The sequence below is a fragment of the Salvia hispanica genome, chromosome 1 (genome assembly GCF_029641045.1).
Source record: "Salvia hispanica isolate PSC_SH4W2 chromosome 1, Shi_PSC_v1, whole genome shotgun sequence".
NCBI classification, from domain to species: Eukaryota; Viridiplantae; Streptophyta; class Magnoliopsida; order Lamiales; family Lamiaceae; genus Salvia; species Salvia hispanica.
Window position 1 is genome coordinate 15989243 of NC_142692.1, and position 19792 is coordinate 16009034.

General features: G+C 36.5%; 1 protein-coding gene, 1 long non-coding RNA gene and 1 pseudogene across 2 annotated transcripts; 1 reads left to right on the forward strand and 2 right to left on the reverse strand.

The window, feature by feature from the left end:
- Positions 1-357: 357 nt before the first annotated feature.
- Positions 358-7506, reverse strand: LOC148933329 (uncharacterized; annotated as a pseudogene).
- Positions 7507-9114: 1608 nt separating this feature from the next.
- LOC125223208 (putative transcription factor PosF21) lies at positions 9115-12580 on the forward strand. Its single transcript, XM_048126231.2, has 5 exons — positions 9115-9312; positions 9746-10434; positions 10923-11055; positions 11482-11566; positions 12011-12580. The coding sequence occupies exons 2-5, from the start codon at positions 9755-9757 to the stop codon at positions 12349-12351; spliced, it is 1239 nt and encodes a 412-aa protein (XP_047982188.1). The 5' UTR covers positions 9115-9312; positions 9746-9754; the 3' UTR covers positions 12352-12580.
- A 3673-nt stretch (positions 12581-16253) lies between these two features.
- On the reverse strand, positions 16254-17107 carry LOC148933330 (uncharacterized). Its single transcript, XR_016134442.1, has 2 exons — positions 16769-17107; positions 16254-16592 (listed from the first exon to the last, which is right to left on the reverse strand). It is a non-coding gene; the product is annotated as an uncharacterized LOC148933330 (long non-coding RNA).
- Positions 17108-19792: the final 2685 nt, after the last annotated feature.

The window sequence follows — 19792 nt, forward strand, 5'->3', positions numbered from 1 at the left end:
TAAGTAGTGTTAGTTGGATTGTGAGTTCCACATTATTAGTACTACTATTTAAATGTTTAAAACTTTCTATATATAGAAATTGGTCTATTTTTTGTGGACGGCCAAAATTAAAAAAACTTCTAAATTTTTAGACGGATGTAGTATCCCCAATGATTTAATAGAAAATTTCAAGTGTAAATAGTAGGCTTAGGCTATAGAATATGGCTCATGCATCTAGGGATATCAGATTTGCAACCTTGATTTGAGTGGAAATACCACATTTTTTAGCATTCTTTCTTTTCTCATGCATGAGATCTTTATTTGAATAAGCATCAGTTTTTCATAGCTGAATCTTAATTCTTTCGTCAATTTTTCATTTTAGAGTAAAATTTCGGTAGGCCAACCATGACATCGCATCAGTTTTTCATAGCCGAATCTTAATTCTTTCATCAATTTCTCGTTTTAGAGTAAGATTTTGGTAGGCCAATCATGACATCTGAAAAAATTTCTCTAAATAATTCCAAAAACATATCAATTACTTTATTATTCATCTCCCAATACACTTTTAAGTGCAAAATGGATTATGAACGATGGTTTTGAGAATTTAACACATCCTTCGTACAATTATTGTTGTGAACCATCAATCAATCGTTAAAACTTTTTTGCTTGCCTATTTGCAATTTTTGCATTTATATGAGATCTTGTAGATTCTTTTGTGCATCCATCTTCATTTAAAACTTCAAAGGCATCATGAACCAAACCCCACATATTATCATCGCCAAAAGTATAATGTTAATTTTCCCGTCTAGAAGAAAGAATACTTGGAAGTTCTCCATGAGCTATTCATTGGGTGTACCCTCTAATAAATCCATCAACTGTCAAATATTTAAATATTTCAGCTCTACTCACAAATATACTCATCTGGCAACATTTGCATGGACATAATATCTTGTCATTCATGCTTGCATTGCGAAAAGCATAGTCCACAAAATATTGAAGTTGATTTTGATATTCCTCTCACTCTTATCTTTATCCATCTTGTTTCAGTAAATTCCTACCAAGCCTATAATTGATAATAAATTAAAGTAGCAAATTAGAAAACGAATAACAAGATACAATGCTAAACACATTCTGTAAGATTTATCATACTCAATTTGAGTTAATAAATTCATTAGCTAAGTAGCAGCATTAAAAGTCCATTATGTGTTAAAACTCAACTTGTCAACATCCTATAACAAAAACATTAAAACACCAAAAATAACCAAAATATTATCTCCAAGTACTAGAGAAATTTTTAGTGTGCGGATTTATTTTTCAACTTATGAGGACCACAAAAACAACTTCATTTGGGACTTGTTTCATGTTTAATTTTAGTGATTTTGGTTGGTCGATTTTTTTCTATTTTGCTTTAACTGAAATTCTAGGGGCTCCAAAATATTTTAGAATGCAAATTAAATTCTAATACCAATGAAATTATGATCGATTTTAGCTTGAGGTTATGGAACTCAAATATACAACAAAAATAATTAGCATAGAAACTCTTATGCAACAAACAAAGCTACAAAAGCCTAAATTAATTAGGAGTCTATGTAATCATAAATGAAGACGAAAAAAAAGATGGATGAGATGTTAAACCGAGAGAGAGAGGAGACAAAGAAAAGCAATGACATGTGAGATGTCTTTTGAACTTAATTGAAGATGTGTAGAGAAGGATAACAACTAGGGTGAAGTAGACATGCCCAAGGTTTAGCAACAACCGATTGAGGTTCGAAACTGTCAGTCCTGGTTCCGAAATATCTCGAACCGAAATTGAAGTAAGTTCCGAAGAAAGTACAACTTAGTAAATTAGATAAACAATAATAAGATAAAATACTAAGCATATATAAACATTTTTATTTTATAAGATTAATCAGGTAGTTTTACTCTCTCCACTTTAACTATTTATTATCATTTTTTAAAAATATCTGAATAAAAAAATATCTCACTTGAGTACAACTTAGTAGATTAAATAATGAATAATAAGATAAAATACTAAACATGTATAAACATTTTTATTTTATACTAATATTAATCTGCACTAATCTAAGAACAGTTAAGGAATTCATTAGGAAAGTAGCTTCATTGTAATATGTCCACTGTCTATGTACCAAGAACTAATCAAGATTGTTAAAATTAATGTCAAGCTTTACCATACATTGGACAACCATTCAATCACATCATCTCTATTTCATTAAATGATACTCCCTCCGCCCATAGCAGTTGTCAAGTCACGCTTCATTTTTGTACTCGTTTTTAAAAAATAATAATAAAAAAATAAAATAAAAAAAAGTAAAATAACATAGACAATAATATAAAGAACAAATGAGTGCAAAAATGAAATGTGGCGTCTGTCATGAAAAGAAGGTAATGATAAGTTAATTGTGATCGAGAAACTCTTACGTAATAAACATTACAGAAACAAAAATCATTTAGCAAGCTACTACATAAACAAAAACTAATTAGTGGGCTATGAAATCTTTTTTGTGATTCAAGACTAAGAGAAGATGGATAATTCTGTTAGGGCTCCGTGGCTTACGCTAATTAGTTGTATAATATTGATAATTTGTTGTGAAGCCCAATATTCAATTTAAAAATTGAAAGTCCTATTTTGGGACAAAAGATGAAGTGCAAATTTAGAATTATATAAAGAATGATTGACGTGGTAAGTTAAATTATTGAGCAAAAGTATATCTTAATCACGTATGATCTCCAAATAAAAATAATGATATTATTGAGCAAAAGTATATCTTAATCCAAATCAGTGCTAATTATTGTTCAAATTGTTAGTCATAATTACTGTTATTTGAGTAATATTTTATTCACAGTGCTTCTAATTTTTTAACAATAACTGAATCATGGACAGAGTTTTTTTTTAATTATGATTATTGAAAAAATAATAGTTAGATTAATTAAGTTAAATTAATTTTTATATAGAATATATACAAACCTTTTTACGTATATAAGTGAAGAAATGTGATCAAATGCAAATTCTAAATATCGTACAAACTCCAAACTATGATTTGGAACATTGGAAAATATCAATAGATGATAAAATAATAGCAACAAAAAATGTGAATACAATGTCAACGGTTGATGCTGTGTTGAAATTGTGTTGACATTGTATTGAGATTGTGTTGACTCAAAATCTTGAAATTTTATACTCTGTTGATATTGTGTTAAAAAATTTGGAGTGTATATAATTTATGAGTTTGCATTTTATAACATTATTTGATATAAATGTAGCAAAAGGAATGTGTATTGATAGGATATTTTAGATGATGTCTTTTATAAAGTGTCATAAGTTAAATATTGTGATAGCCTATTTTCTTGTAATATATTCCAATATATTCCAATAAGAGCACTTTTTTAGAATTTTGAAATTGAAATTGAAAATGATTAGGGCCCGGGCTATAGAATTCAACCCCTGATTTTAGGGATGTTAATTCAACCCGAAATCCGTGGGCCGGCTCGAACAACCCGATAATATGAGCGGATTAGGGCTTTAATTTTATTACCCGAATACAAAATGGGCTAAACGGGTTGGCCCGAATGGGTTGGCGGGTTAAACGGGTCGGCCCGAACGGGTTGTGAGTTTAAATTATAAAATATTAAGTTTTAGGGGTTTTTTATATTTTTGAATCCCCAATCTTCATTCTACACAATCATTAGTCTTATTCAATCTTCATTCTACACTTTTCCCACAATATCAGCTTTCAAGTTCCATCTCAACTCATTATTGCACCGTCCCATCATCTGCCACTAGTGTAGGGCTGACAATTTTTGACACGACACGATAACACGACACGAACCGGCACGAAATTAATGGGTTTGGGTCAGACCTTATCGTGTTCGTGTCCTTATCGGGTCGACCCATTAAGGACACGAAAATTTCATGTCGTGTTCGTGTCGGGTTCGTGTTATCCGTTAACAATGCGTGTTCGTGTCGTGTTCGTGTTATCCGTTAACACATAATATTTTAATACTATTATTCTTATTATTTTCATTTTTCAATACTTATTTTCGTGTCATTAATGGGTTCATGTCGTGTTCGTGTCGTGTTGACCCGAAACGGTTCGTGTCGTTAATGTGTTCGTGTCGTGTTCGTCTATGAGGGTAACGGGTCGTGTTCGTGTTCGTGTTCGTGTTTGAGGTTTTCTTATCGGGTCGTGTTCGTGTTTGTTGTTATCGTGTTCGTGTCGTTATCGTGTCGACACGATAACGACCCGACACGCACGATTTGCCACCCCTACACTAGTGTCTTACCACCACCAAAACCAATAAAGACAAAATTAAGAACTAACCCATCAAAATCTTAATATATTTATCATTTTAATAATGATTCATGTAAGGTATGATTTTTAATTTTCATAAAGAATTAGTTATGAACAATGCCATAATAATGACACGAACACAAACTTTAATTTATATTGTAGTTGATCGAGATGAAATGTTTCTTTTCAAGTATAATTGAAGAAAACTATGAAAATTTGAAGATTTTATATGATTCTAAACTTAAAAAAAAGTATCTAAAATTTAAAATTATAAAAAGAAAATTTTGATACAAGAGATTATTTTCGAAAGCTTTTAGGCCCGAATAGTCCGATGGGTTAGCCCAAAACCCGACGAGTTAGGGTTAGGGTTAGGGTTGAAAATTTATGACCCGAAAAATCCATAACCCGAATGACCCGCACCCAAATAGCCCGGCGACCCGAGTGGGCTGGCCCGAACCCGAACGGGTTAGCCCGATTGACATCCCTATCTGATTTAGAAAGATCGATCATATTTTCACTTTTATAAAGTACTCCTAATAAGGACCAATTTTGGGCTTGTAATATATTTTTCACTGCAATTAAAATTTATGATAAAAATTTGAATTGATTAAAAAGTTGACGTATTTTTTAGCTATTAATCATTTATGAAATTCCTTACATTGCCTTTCTCCTCTTCATCGGTACATTTCTTTCCATCTCAAAAGTTTCAGTCTCAGTCACACTCAAACTTTGTGGGGCAGCACTAATGGTGGGGTTACAGGGTCCAGCACCGGCAAGTCCCACTGGAGGTGGCTTGGCCTAGACTGGATCCGTTTATGTAATACTCCCTCTGGTCCTCATTAAATGTCTCATACTTGATCGGTGCGGATTTTAAGAAATTGTTTAACTTTGTGGAAGAAAGTGGTTGGAAAAAGTTAATGGGATGTAGACCCCTCCCTACTTTTATATATTATCTCCGTCCCAAGATAGTTGAGTCGTACTTCCTCCGTCCCATAATAGATGTCTCACTTTCCGTTTTAGTTTGTCCCACAAAAGATGTCACATTTCCTTTTTTGAAAAAAGTTCTCTCTCACATTAATATAAATATATTATTTTCTCTTTCCACTTAACACACAAAATAACACCTATATTATTTTCTCTTTCCACTTAACACACAAAATAACACCTCCTAAAATCACGTTTCAACTCCCAAGTGTGACATCTACTACGGGGACGAGGGAGTATTCATTTTTAGAATGTCCTACAGTAATTGAGTCATTTCTTTTTTTTTTTTGGCAAAAAGTCTATCTTCTCTCATAAATCTCTATTCATCTATCTTACTTTATCCTCTCTCTTACTTTTACTCTTTCCACTTTAACCTTTACCACTCAATTCTTAAATAATGTGTCCAAAAGAAATGCCTCAACTAGTTTGGGATGAATGGAATATTAGTTTTATAATAATTGTGAGTAGAATGAGTAGTGAAATATGAGGTCTATTTACTAAAAGTAGTAAAAGTGAAATGAGACATTTATTAAGGACCGTCCTAATAAAAAAAATATGTGAAAAAATAAGAGAGAGGAAAAATATGGTGGTAGTATTGTTAGTGGATTGTGGGGTCTACATTATTAGTGATATATAATTAATTAAAAACTTTTTATTTAGACTTGGTCTAATGGCAACGACACAAAATGGTAAAACTAGTCTATTTTCGGAGGATGGAGAGAGTCTCTAGTCTCTACTATTAGGGGGGGGGGGGGAATAATTTAAGTCATTTTAAAAAAATCTCTATGTTCGAGGGAATTTCTAGAAAAGCTCAAAAGTTTATGTATTTACAAATAAATTACATCATCTTTTTCTTATTGACAAATAAACATAAATTTTAAAGGCCGTACTACAGTGGAGTCGGCTTCGTAACCTTTGGTCCAAGCATCAACCAGTCCACGGCTTGGCCAACACACACATAGAAAACTTACATTCTTGTATTAAAAAAAGTACTCGCCCCTTTAATGATCACCACCTTTTGCCACATTGACATTTATGATGAACATTTCACCTTCAATTTGAAAAAAATAATTTCTGGAGAAAAATCAGAATAACTCAAAGGTCATATTTAGATTCAAAAATAAATTTTTGAGAAAAAATCAAAAAATTTAAAAAGTTAATGTATTTAAAGGCTAATAATTTACTTAGAAATGACAAAAATGAGAGAAAATTAATGGAGAGAAATATGTGAGAGGAAATAGAGTAGAATTGATAAAAATACTAGTGTAGCATTTTTGTGTAAAAGTTGAAAAAATCTAAAACTTGTAAATGGATTTTTGGGATATTTTTTTTCTTCAAAAAATAGCTGGAAAATCCAATTATTTATGAATAAAATTTGACATAAGATACTAAATGACGTTCAAAAAAGAAAAATATACTCTCTCATCCTCATATGTTGTTAGGGCATCTACAATGGATGTTTCAACCACATCATTAGTTTCTTCTTTTTTCTACACCAGATCATAACTCCCATAATGAGTGCTAGCACAAAAAAATGGGTTATTGTAGATTGTAATGTGGCGGGAGGACATAGTACATTGTAGTAATCTTTTCGTCCCATTATATGTGATCACACATTTTTTTTGGCGCAAATTTTTAGATAATGATATTTAGTGGTTAAATAAAAAAGAATAAAATAAGAGTGAGAAAAAAAATATTGAGAAAAAATAGAAAAGAAGATAAAGTAAGAGAAAGATAGAATGTTCCTTTATTATCATAAAAGGAAATATGCCACTTATAATGAGACAACCCCAAAAAAAATATGTTTAACTTATGTGGGATGGGTGAGTATGTAAATTTCCATAGTCTCGATACAGGTAGCTAATTTGTGCCAATTTTTCCATTTTTTTTTAATTTAAAAATTGTTCTATTCACTTCGTTTTTAAAAAATAGAAAGTAATTCACTTTAAAATAGTCTACTTCCTTTTTAAATAACTTTTTTTTTATCTCTAAGAGCATTCACTACGGTGACCGATCGCTCAGCCTCATTTTAGTGTGTATTTTAAAAATAGTCTATTTCTATTTTTAATAACTTTTTTGTCTCTAAGAGCATTTACTATGGTGGCCGATTGAAAAAGGCCGAGCGATCGACCATCCCATAACCGTCGATTGGCTCCCACTGCGGAGAGGGAGTTTATCAACACTCACCAATGCCCCCCCTCCCCAACATCATACGCCTCAGCCGATCCGCCATCTGCTCTCAATCGGCCCCAAGATAGGCCCCCATTGCGGGGCGCCGAGCCAATAATCAAATTTTTCAAAAAATTAATTTATTAAATTTCTTCTCCTATTATAAATACCTTACAATCACATTCATTTCACACACCCACATTCTTCTCTGCTTACTATTTTTTGTCACTTGAAACGTCTTTTAATTCCTCTTCCGATTCCGACGATAATTTTATTGAAATTTACTTCTTGTTATATTCTTTTTTCCAATATTGTAATACATCAAAGAGTTAATTTATTATGTATTTTAATTTATATTATTTAGATATTGACATTAAAAATAAAAGAAAATACTGATGATGATGTGGAAATGAGATAGGCCTCATGAGATGGGCTCTCATTATAAGAAAACGGGTTGCTAGCGTGACAATAAAAATGGAGATAAGCTCTGAAATGGGCTCCGGATTTAAGGCCTCCATTGTGAGTGTCCTAATGAGATTGACTTAAGAGTGCAAGGAAGTAACATCAAGCAAGCAAGAACAAGTAAGAGATAGCTTCAAGACAACTAGCTACTTAGCTCCTCGTTCCTTCCCTACTAGCGAGTAGTAGGTCAGTCACTTCATTTAATTTAGCTACAGAAAATAACAAGACAAGGAACTCTAGATCGGTAGACCCTTATTCCATTCCCTCGTATGACTCATGAATGGTCGGGTCGAGATTTATTCTCCATTAATACTCTAATACTTAATAATTTTTAATAATTTCTGTCATAATACTTTTTTGTCAATAATTTTTTTCTTTCTATACTTTTTACTTTATCGATTGTGATCAAAACTTTTGTTGCTAGGAAAGTTTCTAGACGGAGGTCGGAGGTATTAATTCACTCTTGTTATTCTCAATCCAAGCAGCTACTTTATGCGATTTTTTCATCCTTTAAATTTAAGGTTCCATTTGAGTAATATTTAAATAAAATGTCCGTATTAATCTGAAATTTATTACAGATAGAAAGATTGGCGTCAATGAATAGACAGAGGTAATAATTTATTATTGTTATTCACAATCCAAGAAGCTACTTTATGTGAATTTTTCCACCTTTTAAATTTAAAATTCTATTAATATTTAAATAAAATGTTCGTACAAATCCGAATTTTATTACAGATAGAAAGATTTGCGTCAATGAATTTGATCTTACTTGTAAATCTTTTGAAATATCTTTTAACATCTAACTTGGATGATTATTAACACACATGACCAACCTACTTAAAATAGAGAATCCAAATTTAAAAATAATGCTGTAAAATAGTTATGGATTACTTCCTAATTAATTTACAACGATTAATAAACATACCTTACTAATCTATTCCACAAGAAAATAATTCAAAATCTCGCTTTTCAATTTATAGAAATATGTTGAGAAATACAAACCAAGTATTGATCTTATAAAAACAGCTGTTATTAAAAAATAATTACTATGAAATTGAGAAAATAAAATAATTAGTAGTAGGAGTAGTAGTATATTTTAAAATTAATGGACCCATTGTCCATACCCCAGAGGATATATCCTGCCCATATCACCACGTCACTTTTATTAAATAATCGACCCCTTTTTAATGAGAACACACTCATACACACAATGTGTGTGTGTGTATATATATGTATATATATTCATCGTCTCATTGAAGCTTCCTAATCTTCTGACCATGTGAAAGCCGATTTGTCTTCTCTCTTTCTCATGTGAGAAAGCTGCTCCGGATTCCCCGCGCTTCATACTCCTTTTGAGATCTAATCGGAGTGACAAAAAAAGAATTACTAGAAACTTATTCTGTTTGTTGTAAGCACTTTCCTGTCTCTTTTTTTTTAATTTTTTTTTTCCGGTTTTCCTGCTATCCTTGTTGCTTTCATGAGTTTTTTTAAAATAATGCATCAGCTTTCTGCGATTCATGTACACATTCCCTGTATTAATGTTGTGATTTAATTTTTTAAGTGTAAAAGTTTATTTGAAGATTATTGAGTAAGCAGATCTCTGCTTTGTTCATGTGATTGGTTGTATTTGCGCCTAGGGTTTCCGATTTAGCTTCTTTGATGATTTACTCTACCTATTTACTGTTAACATAGAAATCTTACTCTACTTGTTTAGGGTTTTTATTAGCTACGATTCAAATTTAGGAGATTTAGGAGATTTAGGAGAATTAGAGCGGTCATTTCCGAGAAATTTGATGTTTGTAGTCTTCTGAGCTTCTTGTGTAAACTGCGTTTGGCTTTAGAGGTTGTGGATGATGGATAAGGAGAAGTCTCACCATGGGAACATACTTCCGCCCTCGGGGAGGTACTCTGTTTTCCCACCGCCTGGGAGTAGTTACAATGCCAAGCCGGAGCAGACTGGTTTGTCGAGTTTGCCTCCGCTAGGGCCGGGCAGTTCATCGGAGCAGGGTCATTTTGGTCATGGCGTGCCTTCGGATTCCAGGCAATTTAGTCATGATATAAGCCGCATGCCCGACAATCCACCAAAGCATATGGGTCATCGACGTGCTCACTCCGAGATTCTTACCCTTCCGGATGATATTAGCTTTGACAGTGATTTGGGCGTTGTTGGTGGATTGGATGGGCCCTCGTTTTCCGATGATACTGAGGATGACTTGTTTTCTATGTATCTTGACATGGATAAGTTCAATTCTACGTCAGCAACTTCATCGTTCGAAGCTGGTGAATCGTCTAATGCAATGGCAGCGCAGCAAGGTCTTTCGTCTGGTCCTTTTGGAGCAGCTAATCAATCTTTAAGTGAGAAACCAAGGATTAGGCATCAGCATAGCCAGTCGATGGATGGTTCGACTACTATTAAATCTGAGATGTTCATGTCTGGTTCAGAAGATCCAGCTTCTGCAGATGCCAAGAAGGCCATGTCTGCTGCTAAGCTCGCTGAGCTTGCTCTTGTTGATCCAAAGCGTGCTAAGAGGTAACATCGTCATTCTCGCTGAGTAGTATGTTTCCTTACCTTTATTCCATGATAGATTTGCAAATTTAATATTACTTTCTCTGGTTTAGTCAATTTATTGCAGTAATGTGCATTTAATACTATTTAATCAAGATTAGGATCTTTACTTTTTCTGCATCTGTCTAAATTTACATTTTGGTTGGTGATATAAGTTTTGTCTATTTTCTTAATCTGTAGTACTGCAATTTATGGAATTATAAGTTTGCAGCCTTCATTTGTTTATTATCTTTGTTTGGATTGAGTTGGAGATAACATTAAAATTAAGCATGTGAATAATTATTCCAATACATATTTATAGTTGACCTGAATTCCCAGTAGCCTTTATTTATGTCTTTCTATTTTGTAGTACTATATTAGCTTTTCAGTTACTATAGGCACATTCCCTGTTATGATTTGTAAGAATGTGTCAATATTATCTGACTAGCATGTCTCATGCTTTCATGTAATAGGATTTGGGCAAATAGGCAGTCAGCAGCAAGATCAAAGGAACGGAAGATGAGGTATATCGCTGAACTTGAAAGGAAAGTGCAGACTCTGCAAACAGAAGCGACTTCGTTGTCTGCACAGTTAACTCTACTGCAGGTGATTTTAACCCTCTTTCCTATATCAATTGCTATTATATGCTGGCTTCTGGCTCAACTGGTCAAAATCCCACTTTCCTACTCTGCCGAAATAAATAAACATCCTCTGAGGCATATGCTTATTGACTGAAGCTTCACCACTAGACAATAGATGGATTAAGATTATGTAAATGGGTGATGGAATAAAGGAAGAGTTTAACGAATAATATGCAGTGTAAAAAATTGGTTTATGTTTTAATGAGTGGTATTGCATATTATCTGGAAAAGAATGTGATTTGGCTTGGCTGAAATGACAGAATTGCACAGTTCTTCTTTGGTTATTGTACTTTTTGCCCATGTAATCATGCATGCTTCTCTGTTTTGTTTTTCGGTTCTCATATTTTTGTATCTCTATAGAATGACAACTGTTTCTTGAACTTTTACGCAGAGAGATACAAATGGTCTTACAGCTGAAAATAGTGAACTCAAATTACGCTTGCAGACGATGGAACAACAAGTGCATTTACAAGATGGTAAAAATATCTTTGCTTAACTGTATCTAAAAGTACACTTTTATCCTTCTGTTTCTTGCACGCTCTGTCCTATCTAGCTTGAAACAATTGAAATAAGAAGGTGCAAAATGAGTTCGAGAAGGAAGTGAAGTACTGGCCTTAATTTTTGTTTTGCAAGAAGTAACTGGTAATCTGGTAGGAGTATAAGTTTTTCGATAATGGTCAGAGATAATTTACTCTTATTATATCTTATCAGTCTCGGTGTGTTGGTTTGGGTGAATAAATTATACTATGAATCTATGTGTAAAAAAGTTTGATATGCGACTCTTAAAGATAACCACGTAACAAACTATTTTGCTTCTTAGAATATTGAATAGGAATGTATTTGTAATACTGGATTGATATTTCCAAGCCGTATATTACACAATAAAAACTAACAGATATTCTCTTGCACTCGAATTTCAGCTTTGAATGATGCGTTGAAAGAAGAAATTCAACATCTCAAGGTTTTGACTGGTCAGCCAATGTCTAATGGTGGAACTATGATGAGCTTTCCTGCGTCCTATGGAGCTAATCAGCAATATTTCTCCAACAACCACTCAATGAACACAATGTTAACGGCTCAACAACTTCAGCAGCTCCAGCTGCATTCTCAGAAGCAGCAACAGCACCAATTTCAGCAGCGTCAGCTCCACCAGTTTCAGCAGGAGCAGCAGCTATCGCAGAGTGCGGACATGAAGCTTAGAAATTCTACGCAATCTCCACTGGAAAAGGAACGTGCCCCCAACTCATCATCGAAGGATTAGGTATGGATACAGGCATGTGTTTTCGGGTGGAAAGCCGTATATGTCATTAATCTTTAGCACAGTTACTTTTTTGGTAGTCTGGTTTAGGTAAAAATACACAATATTGATTTCAGTAGGCAGTTTATTCAATTTGAATTCACTTGATATTTGTTTCATTGTTCTCACCTAGAGTATTGAGGTTCTTTTACCGACTCTTATGTTTGTAGTAAAACTCATATACTTTACATGACTCTGTGTGTGTGTGTGTATTTTTCAGCCTTCATCTCGAGAGGCTTTTAACGATTAGAATTTAGACGTTAAAAGCATGTATTTGTTTCTGATTAAAGTCCTCATGAATAGCAAATAACTCGATCCATAAGTCAAATAATTTCTCTCATCCAATCCAACCAATCAAAATTCAACCATGGTAATTCCTCTAGAGTCCATATGCGTGACACGTACCAGTTCAACTAGTTTTGCAAAGTTTATCAAAGTTAGGTAGGTTAATTATCAACTGCTCCCAAGTGCCATTTACTTATGCCACGAGTTTTAAGAAATTTAATGAAGTGAGATGGTGGGTGCGTAATAAATGAAGTGAGATAGTGAAGTGTGTATGTAATAAATTAAGTGAGATGATGGAGTGTGTAATAAATGAATTGAGTTGGTTGAAGGTGGGTCGCTTTTTGACTTTTTGATTTTTTGTTTTTGTTTTGATTTATTTTAATATAGATAATAATATTTTGATGAACAATAGGGTAAAATTGTATGACCAAATATGGAAAATTCTAAATGTGACTCTTAAGGGCATCCGCAATGGGGCGGACGATGGTTTAACCATCGTCCGCGGACGGTGCGCGGAGGATACCCATCGTCCGCCACTGTGGACGACGCGGACGATGGGCACGCGTTTCCTTTTTTTTTTTTGAATTTTTTGAATTTTTTTTTCTTATTTAAACACTACTATTCACTACCATTTCACACACTCCAATTTCACATCCCTTCAATTTCTCTTCAATTATTCTCTCTCATCGACTCAAAAATGAATCCCGACGACTACGATTTGAGTACATCGGATGGCTGCAGACGGGCCTTGACTCGAGCCTTGTTCGATGCCGTTAATGAAGCCAAGGCGGAATGCTTGGCACAAATGCAGCGGGAGCAGGCGGCGGCGGAGGCGGAGGCGCGGGTCCCTCGCCCGATACGACGTCGGACGTTTGTCCCCCGCGAGCACGACGTAGCGCACGAACGTTTGTTCGCAGATTATTTTGCCGAGAATCCAAGGTGGGGCCCGAATGTTTTTCACCGCCGTTTTAGAATGAGCCGAGATCTTTCTCTCCGCATTGTGCACACGTTGGAGGGCCGTGATGAGTACTTCCAGTATCGAGAAGACGGGATCGGCAGACCCGGACTTACGCTGTTGCAGAAGTGCACGGTTGCGATCCGCCAGTTGGCCTACGGCACAACAGCGGATATGTTCGACGAGTACCTCCACGTTGGGGATACAACTGGCCGCGAATGTCTGAAGAAATTTTGTAAGTTAGTTGTGCAGGCTTTTGGCGACACATATTTGCGACGCCCGGCTGCTGACGATTGCCAGAGCCTGATGCGGATGCACGAGACGGTGCACGGCTTCCCTGGGATGTTAGGGAGCATCGACTGTATGCACTGGCAGTGGAAGAACTGCCCGACGGCCTGGAGAGGCCAATTTACTAGCGGCTACAAGGGCAGCCACCCGACGATGATCCTAGAAGCCGTCGCTGACCACCGCCTCTGGATCTGACATGCCTACTTTGGTGTAGCCAGGTCGAACAACGACATCAACGTCCTCAACTCGTCCACCCTATTCGCCGATCAGTGCAGGGGTCGCGGTCTGGCCATTCAGTTCACTGCCAACGGCCGCACACATCATATGGGGTACTACTTGGCCAATGGCATATACCCTAGGTGTCCTGTTTTTTTGAAGACGATCAGCTGCCCAATTGGTGAGAGGAGAGTCTTGTTTGCGGCAAAGCAGGAGTCTGCGCGGAAGGATGTGCAGCGGGCTTTTGGGGTGCTCTAATCGCGGTGGGCAATCGTGAAAGGTCCGGCGCGTTTCTGGTACAAGGACGTCATCGCCGACGTCATGTATGCGTGCATCATCATGCATAACATGATAGTCGAACAAGAACGTGGACATGTCACCAATTGGGTGGATGATGAAGCCGGATCTAGCTCCAGCACGGCGACCTCGCCTGTCACTCGAGGATTACCGACTGGCTTCGGTGCGGTTCTACAGCGATAGGCCTCAATGCGCAACCAACAAGACCATACTCAGCTCATGACCGACATGATTGAAGAAGTTTGGAACCGGAACCGCAACCGCCGCCGTTGAGAAATTGTAGTTTTTTTTTTTCGTATTGTAATGTTTGAATTTTAATGAAATGAAGTTAGTTTTCCAAATTTTGAAGTATTTAAATATTCAAATAATAGAAAAATGCTTAGGGCGGGCTATAGTCCGCCTCTGCAGGTGGAATAGGAGGAGGATAAAATGCTGACGTGGTGGTGCATAGGGCGTCGCTTAGGGCGTCCCATTGTGGATGCCCTAACTGGGATGGACTTTTATGGCAAAATGTGACTCTTAAAATGGGACGGAGGGAGGAGTAAATTATCACAATTTGAAGTTAATTTGTTTAAGAAAATTTGAATTATTTGCTAGCACAACTTAAATTAACATTACATTTATGAATTACTACTCCCTTCGTTCACCTATAAACTTTTCATTTTGCCATTTTCGTCCGTCCACCAATAAACTTTTCATTTGACTCATATTTTATTATAAAATTAATATTCCATCCGTCCCAATAAATATGCAACATTTGGTTTTCGGCAAGAGATTTTATGCGGTGTTGTTTTGTGAGTTAATAAAAAGAGAGTAGAGTAAGAGAGAAGAAAAGGTATAGATAGTGGTGTTTCTATTTTAGGAAATGTTTCATTTTTATTGGGACAACTCAAAAAGGAAAATGTTTCATTTGGGGCAGATGGAGTATATAAAAGTAGGAATGACCTTCCACTAACCATTTTAAGTTTTTAACTCACTTTCTACTATATTTCTTAAAACTCGTATCCAGTCAAATATGGTCTTATATTGGTGGACGGAAGGAATATGATACTTGAGACTGTGACCCTTCGTACCATGGATTTTACTCCCTCCGTTACTGAAAATTTGTCACTTATTTTTATTTTCGTCCGTCCCTAAAAATTATCACCTTTCATTTTTACCATTCTTGGTAGTGGACCCAACATTCCACTAACTCATTCTCACTCTCATTTTATTATAAAATTAATATATGAAAGTAGGATCCACATGACACTAACGTTTCAACTCACTTTTTATTACATTTATTAAAACCCGTACCAGATCAAATGTAGATTATAAGAGATGGAAGGAGTATCATTTTATGTCAGCAACTAAATCACATCAAAATAGATATACTCCGTACTTATGATCGTTCTAACTCTTGTACGAGATATCGTGTCAATATTACTTGTAAATAATAGTCAAATACGTTGGAACGATTGGTCTTATAAAGTATGGATGCATGGTTGCAACCAAAACTACCAACCTAATGTTAAAAATTGTTTAAAATGGGATTAACATTTCACTAATTTCCGAGAAACGGTTCAACCACCAAATTAGTCAATAAATTAACCTGAGACGTACGGATAAAATATAATTCATTGAAGTTATATGCGCTCATTTTGAAATTAATGAGAAAATGGTAAAATGGCTGAAAAAATCAGGAAGTTTGTTCAATCAAGCAACTTTTATATAGTACTATAATCAATTATACTATTACCTTTTGACATTTTAACTATAGTTAATATTGATAAACACCTAATGTTGGAAATAGAATTTGGGTGTCTCAAGGATGTTGGAAAGAGAATTAGGAATTCCCAACCTATTGGAAAGGGGAGATAGTATTTATAATGAAGAGTTCCAAGTTGTCTAGTCCCTAGATGCATTTATATTTCTTGCCCTATAAATACCAATATACATTGTATCCTCAAAATATAATTCAGTGAATAAACAATCTTCTCCAATGTTCAATATCTGATTATTCAACATGGTATCACGAGCAATGTTTCGATCCTAATTTTTTTTTTTTTCAATCCAAAATCAGAAAGCTCGAACTCAGAATTTTTCTTCATCATCGTTCAGTACCTTTCCAGCCCTCCGGCCAAGATCTAGCAATATACGGTTCCTTTTTTTTCCAATCTCAAACCTGCTAACCAAAATCAAGTGATATCCAATTCAAATGGCCAAATCAATTGAATCAGTTTCAATAGGATTCAAACTCCTCAACAACAAATACGACAGCCTCCAGAGAGAAATCCTCAAGTTTGGGGATGATACAACAGCTGACGAAGCTTTTGGCATCGTCAAACAAGAAAGGCGTACCGCGGTTTGGAAGCCGTCGGTTACACCGACCGTCGAATCAGGGGAAGCAAGAATTGGGGCCGGCCTTGGAGCTCGATTCTGTCAGCCACCACCACCTACTCAGAACAGACCACCAGCCCCACCACACGCCCGGAATCAGCAGCCACCACAGCTACACGGTTACCGGCGGGAGGAAAGTACTGGAGCCGTCGCCACGGCGGGCAGCCAAAAGGCTACCTACGCCGGCAACGACCCCAGAATGACGATTGAAGAGCCAATCGGAGGTGGGTGGTGGGCAACGGTCGAAGGCGATGGCGATGGCGATGCGGGGGCGACGGTGGAGATAGCAAGAGCGCGGTGTGGGAACGCAAGTGAAGGTATTGGGTTTGGGATTTTAATCCCAAACCCTCATTTGTCCCCTTTATTACAAAATCCCCCCCATACTTTACCCAGAACCCCCCCAAGTTCCGGAAAATTCGAAAAAATGCCCCATTCAGTCAATACTTACCAAACTGAACCCCAAAATCCAAATAAATCCGAACCTGCCAACCAATGTTTTTTAAATCCTGTTTTAGGACATAAAAATTGGTCTACCATGGATGATTCTTCTATAGCTCGATTGTGTAATGTACAGTCTACTGGGGGTAAGAAAGATAAAAGATGGATTTTTGATTGCGGTGCTACTGATACTATGACGTATGACTTGGCAGATTTATGTAGCTTAACAACGTCACGGCGAAAATATGTTGAAACTGCCAGCGGAGAACTAGCTCGGGTGGAGGGCGCTGGCACTATTCGAATTTCTCCATCTTTAACTCTGTCCAATTGTCTTTATGTTCCATCTCTGTGCCAAAAATTGATGTCTGTCAGCCAAGTAACAAAGGAACTTGATTGCACCCTTTTGATGCATCCTACATTTTGTGTTTTACAGGGTATTCGGACGGGAGCAATTATTGGGCGTGGCACTGAGAACCACGGGTTGTACTATGTGGATGAGATTGCTCAATCGTGCAAAGTGATGTTAGCTCAAGGAACTTCAGAACAGGACCCCATGTTGTGGCATAGGCGGTTCGGACATCCATCTCTAGGTTATTTGAAAGTTTTATTTCCTGGTCTTGTTTCGACTTCGGCTTTTAATTGCGAGACTTGTGTTTTGGCTAAGAGTCATAGACAATCTTTTCCTTCTTCTGATACTAGAGCTGATTCTGTGTTTTCTTTAATACATTCTGATGTGTGGGGTCCGTCTCCTATTGTTGGGGGACATGGGTTCCGTTATTTTGTCCTATTCATTGATGATTGCACTAGAATGACATGGGTCTATTTTTTAAAAAATAAATCCGATGTCTTTTCTAAGTTTGTCGATTTTTACTCTATGATTCTTACCCAGTTCCAAACTAAGATCCAAATTCTTAGGTCCGATAATGGTGGGGAATTCGTGAACTCAAAAATGAAAGTTTTTTGTGCCGAAAAAGGGTTATTACATCAAACATCTTGTGCCTATACACCTGAACAAAATGGGGTAGCCGAGCGAAAAAATAGGGTTGTCCTTGAAATGACTAGAGCTCTCCTTCTTGATTCAAAGGTACCAAAATATTTCTGGTTAGAAGCTGTTGCTACTTCCATTTACCTTCTCAATCGCCTTCCTACTCGCACCCTAAGCATGAAATCTCCTCTCCAAGCCTTATCTTCCTTAGCCACAGTCCCATCTACTTTATCTCTAAAACCCCGTGTTTTTGGATGTTCAGTATTTGTACATATTCCCAAAAATGACCGTACCAAACTCTCTCCTTGTGCCCTTAAATGTGTGTTTGTGGGATATGGTATAAACCAGAAAGGATATCGATGTTACGACCCTAACAGTCGACAGATCATTACCACAATGAACTGTCAATTTTTGGAAAGTGAGTTCTTTTATGGTTCCCAACTTACGAGTCAGGGGGAGGAGAATATGATTGACTTCCTAAGTTGGTCACCTATGCCATACACAGCGGATCCTACTGAGAATCCAACTGAGCCGGCTAATATTGCCCCCGAGCAAGTCTTGAACAATATACAACCCGTGGAGCGCAGTGACCCACCGATAACCCCTCCGATACCTGAGGTAAACAATACTGCAATTGAAATTCCTGTTATTACTGATAATTCTCCTGAATGCTACCCAGTAGATGGAGATACTGGACAATATGTTCTACCTCGACGGATTAATCGTGGTGTCCCACCCAAAAGATATTCGCCGGAAAGGGGAGGGAAAGCAAGATATTCAGTTGGGAATATAGCCAGGGCAAACTTGACAAAAATGGCCAAGGCTTTTGAAGAAGCACTGTATGAGGAAGAGGAGATTCCTCAGTCAGTTGAAGAAGCCATGAAGAGTAAAAAGTGGAGAGAAGCAATGCAAATAGAATTGAAAGCACTGGCAAGGAACCACACTTGGGAAAAATGTTTGCTCCCAGAAGGGAAACGTGCAGTAGGATGTAGATGGGTATTCACAATTAAACGAAGACCAGATGGGTCCATTGAAAGATACAAAGCTCGATTGGTTGCAAAAGGATACACTCAGACTTATGGCGTGGATTACTCAGAGACTTTTTCCCCGGTAGCCAAGATGGATACAGTTCGAGTATTGCTCTCCGTTGCGGCAAACAAAGATTGGCCTTTATATCAATTCGACGTTACAAATGCCTTTCTACATGGAGAATTGAAGAAAGAAGTCTATATGGAGAGCCCTCCTGGTTTCGAAGGAGACTTCAAAGAGGGAGAAGTGTGCCGACTAAAGAAGACACTGTATGGACTGAAACAATCTCCAAGAGCATGGTTCGGGAGATTTGGTGCGGCTATGAAGAAATATGATTATCAACAAAGCAACGCAGATCACACATTGTTCCTAAAGAGGAAAGGAGATAAGATTACTTGCCTACTGATCTATGTTGACGATATGATCATAACAGGAAATGATGAAGAGGAGATTGCTCAACTCAAGAAAAACTTGGCAACTGAATTTGAGATGAAGGATTTAGGAGCACTAAAATACTTTCTTGGAGTAGAAGT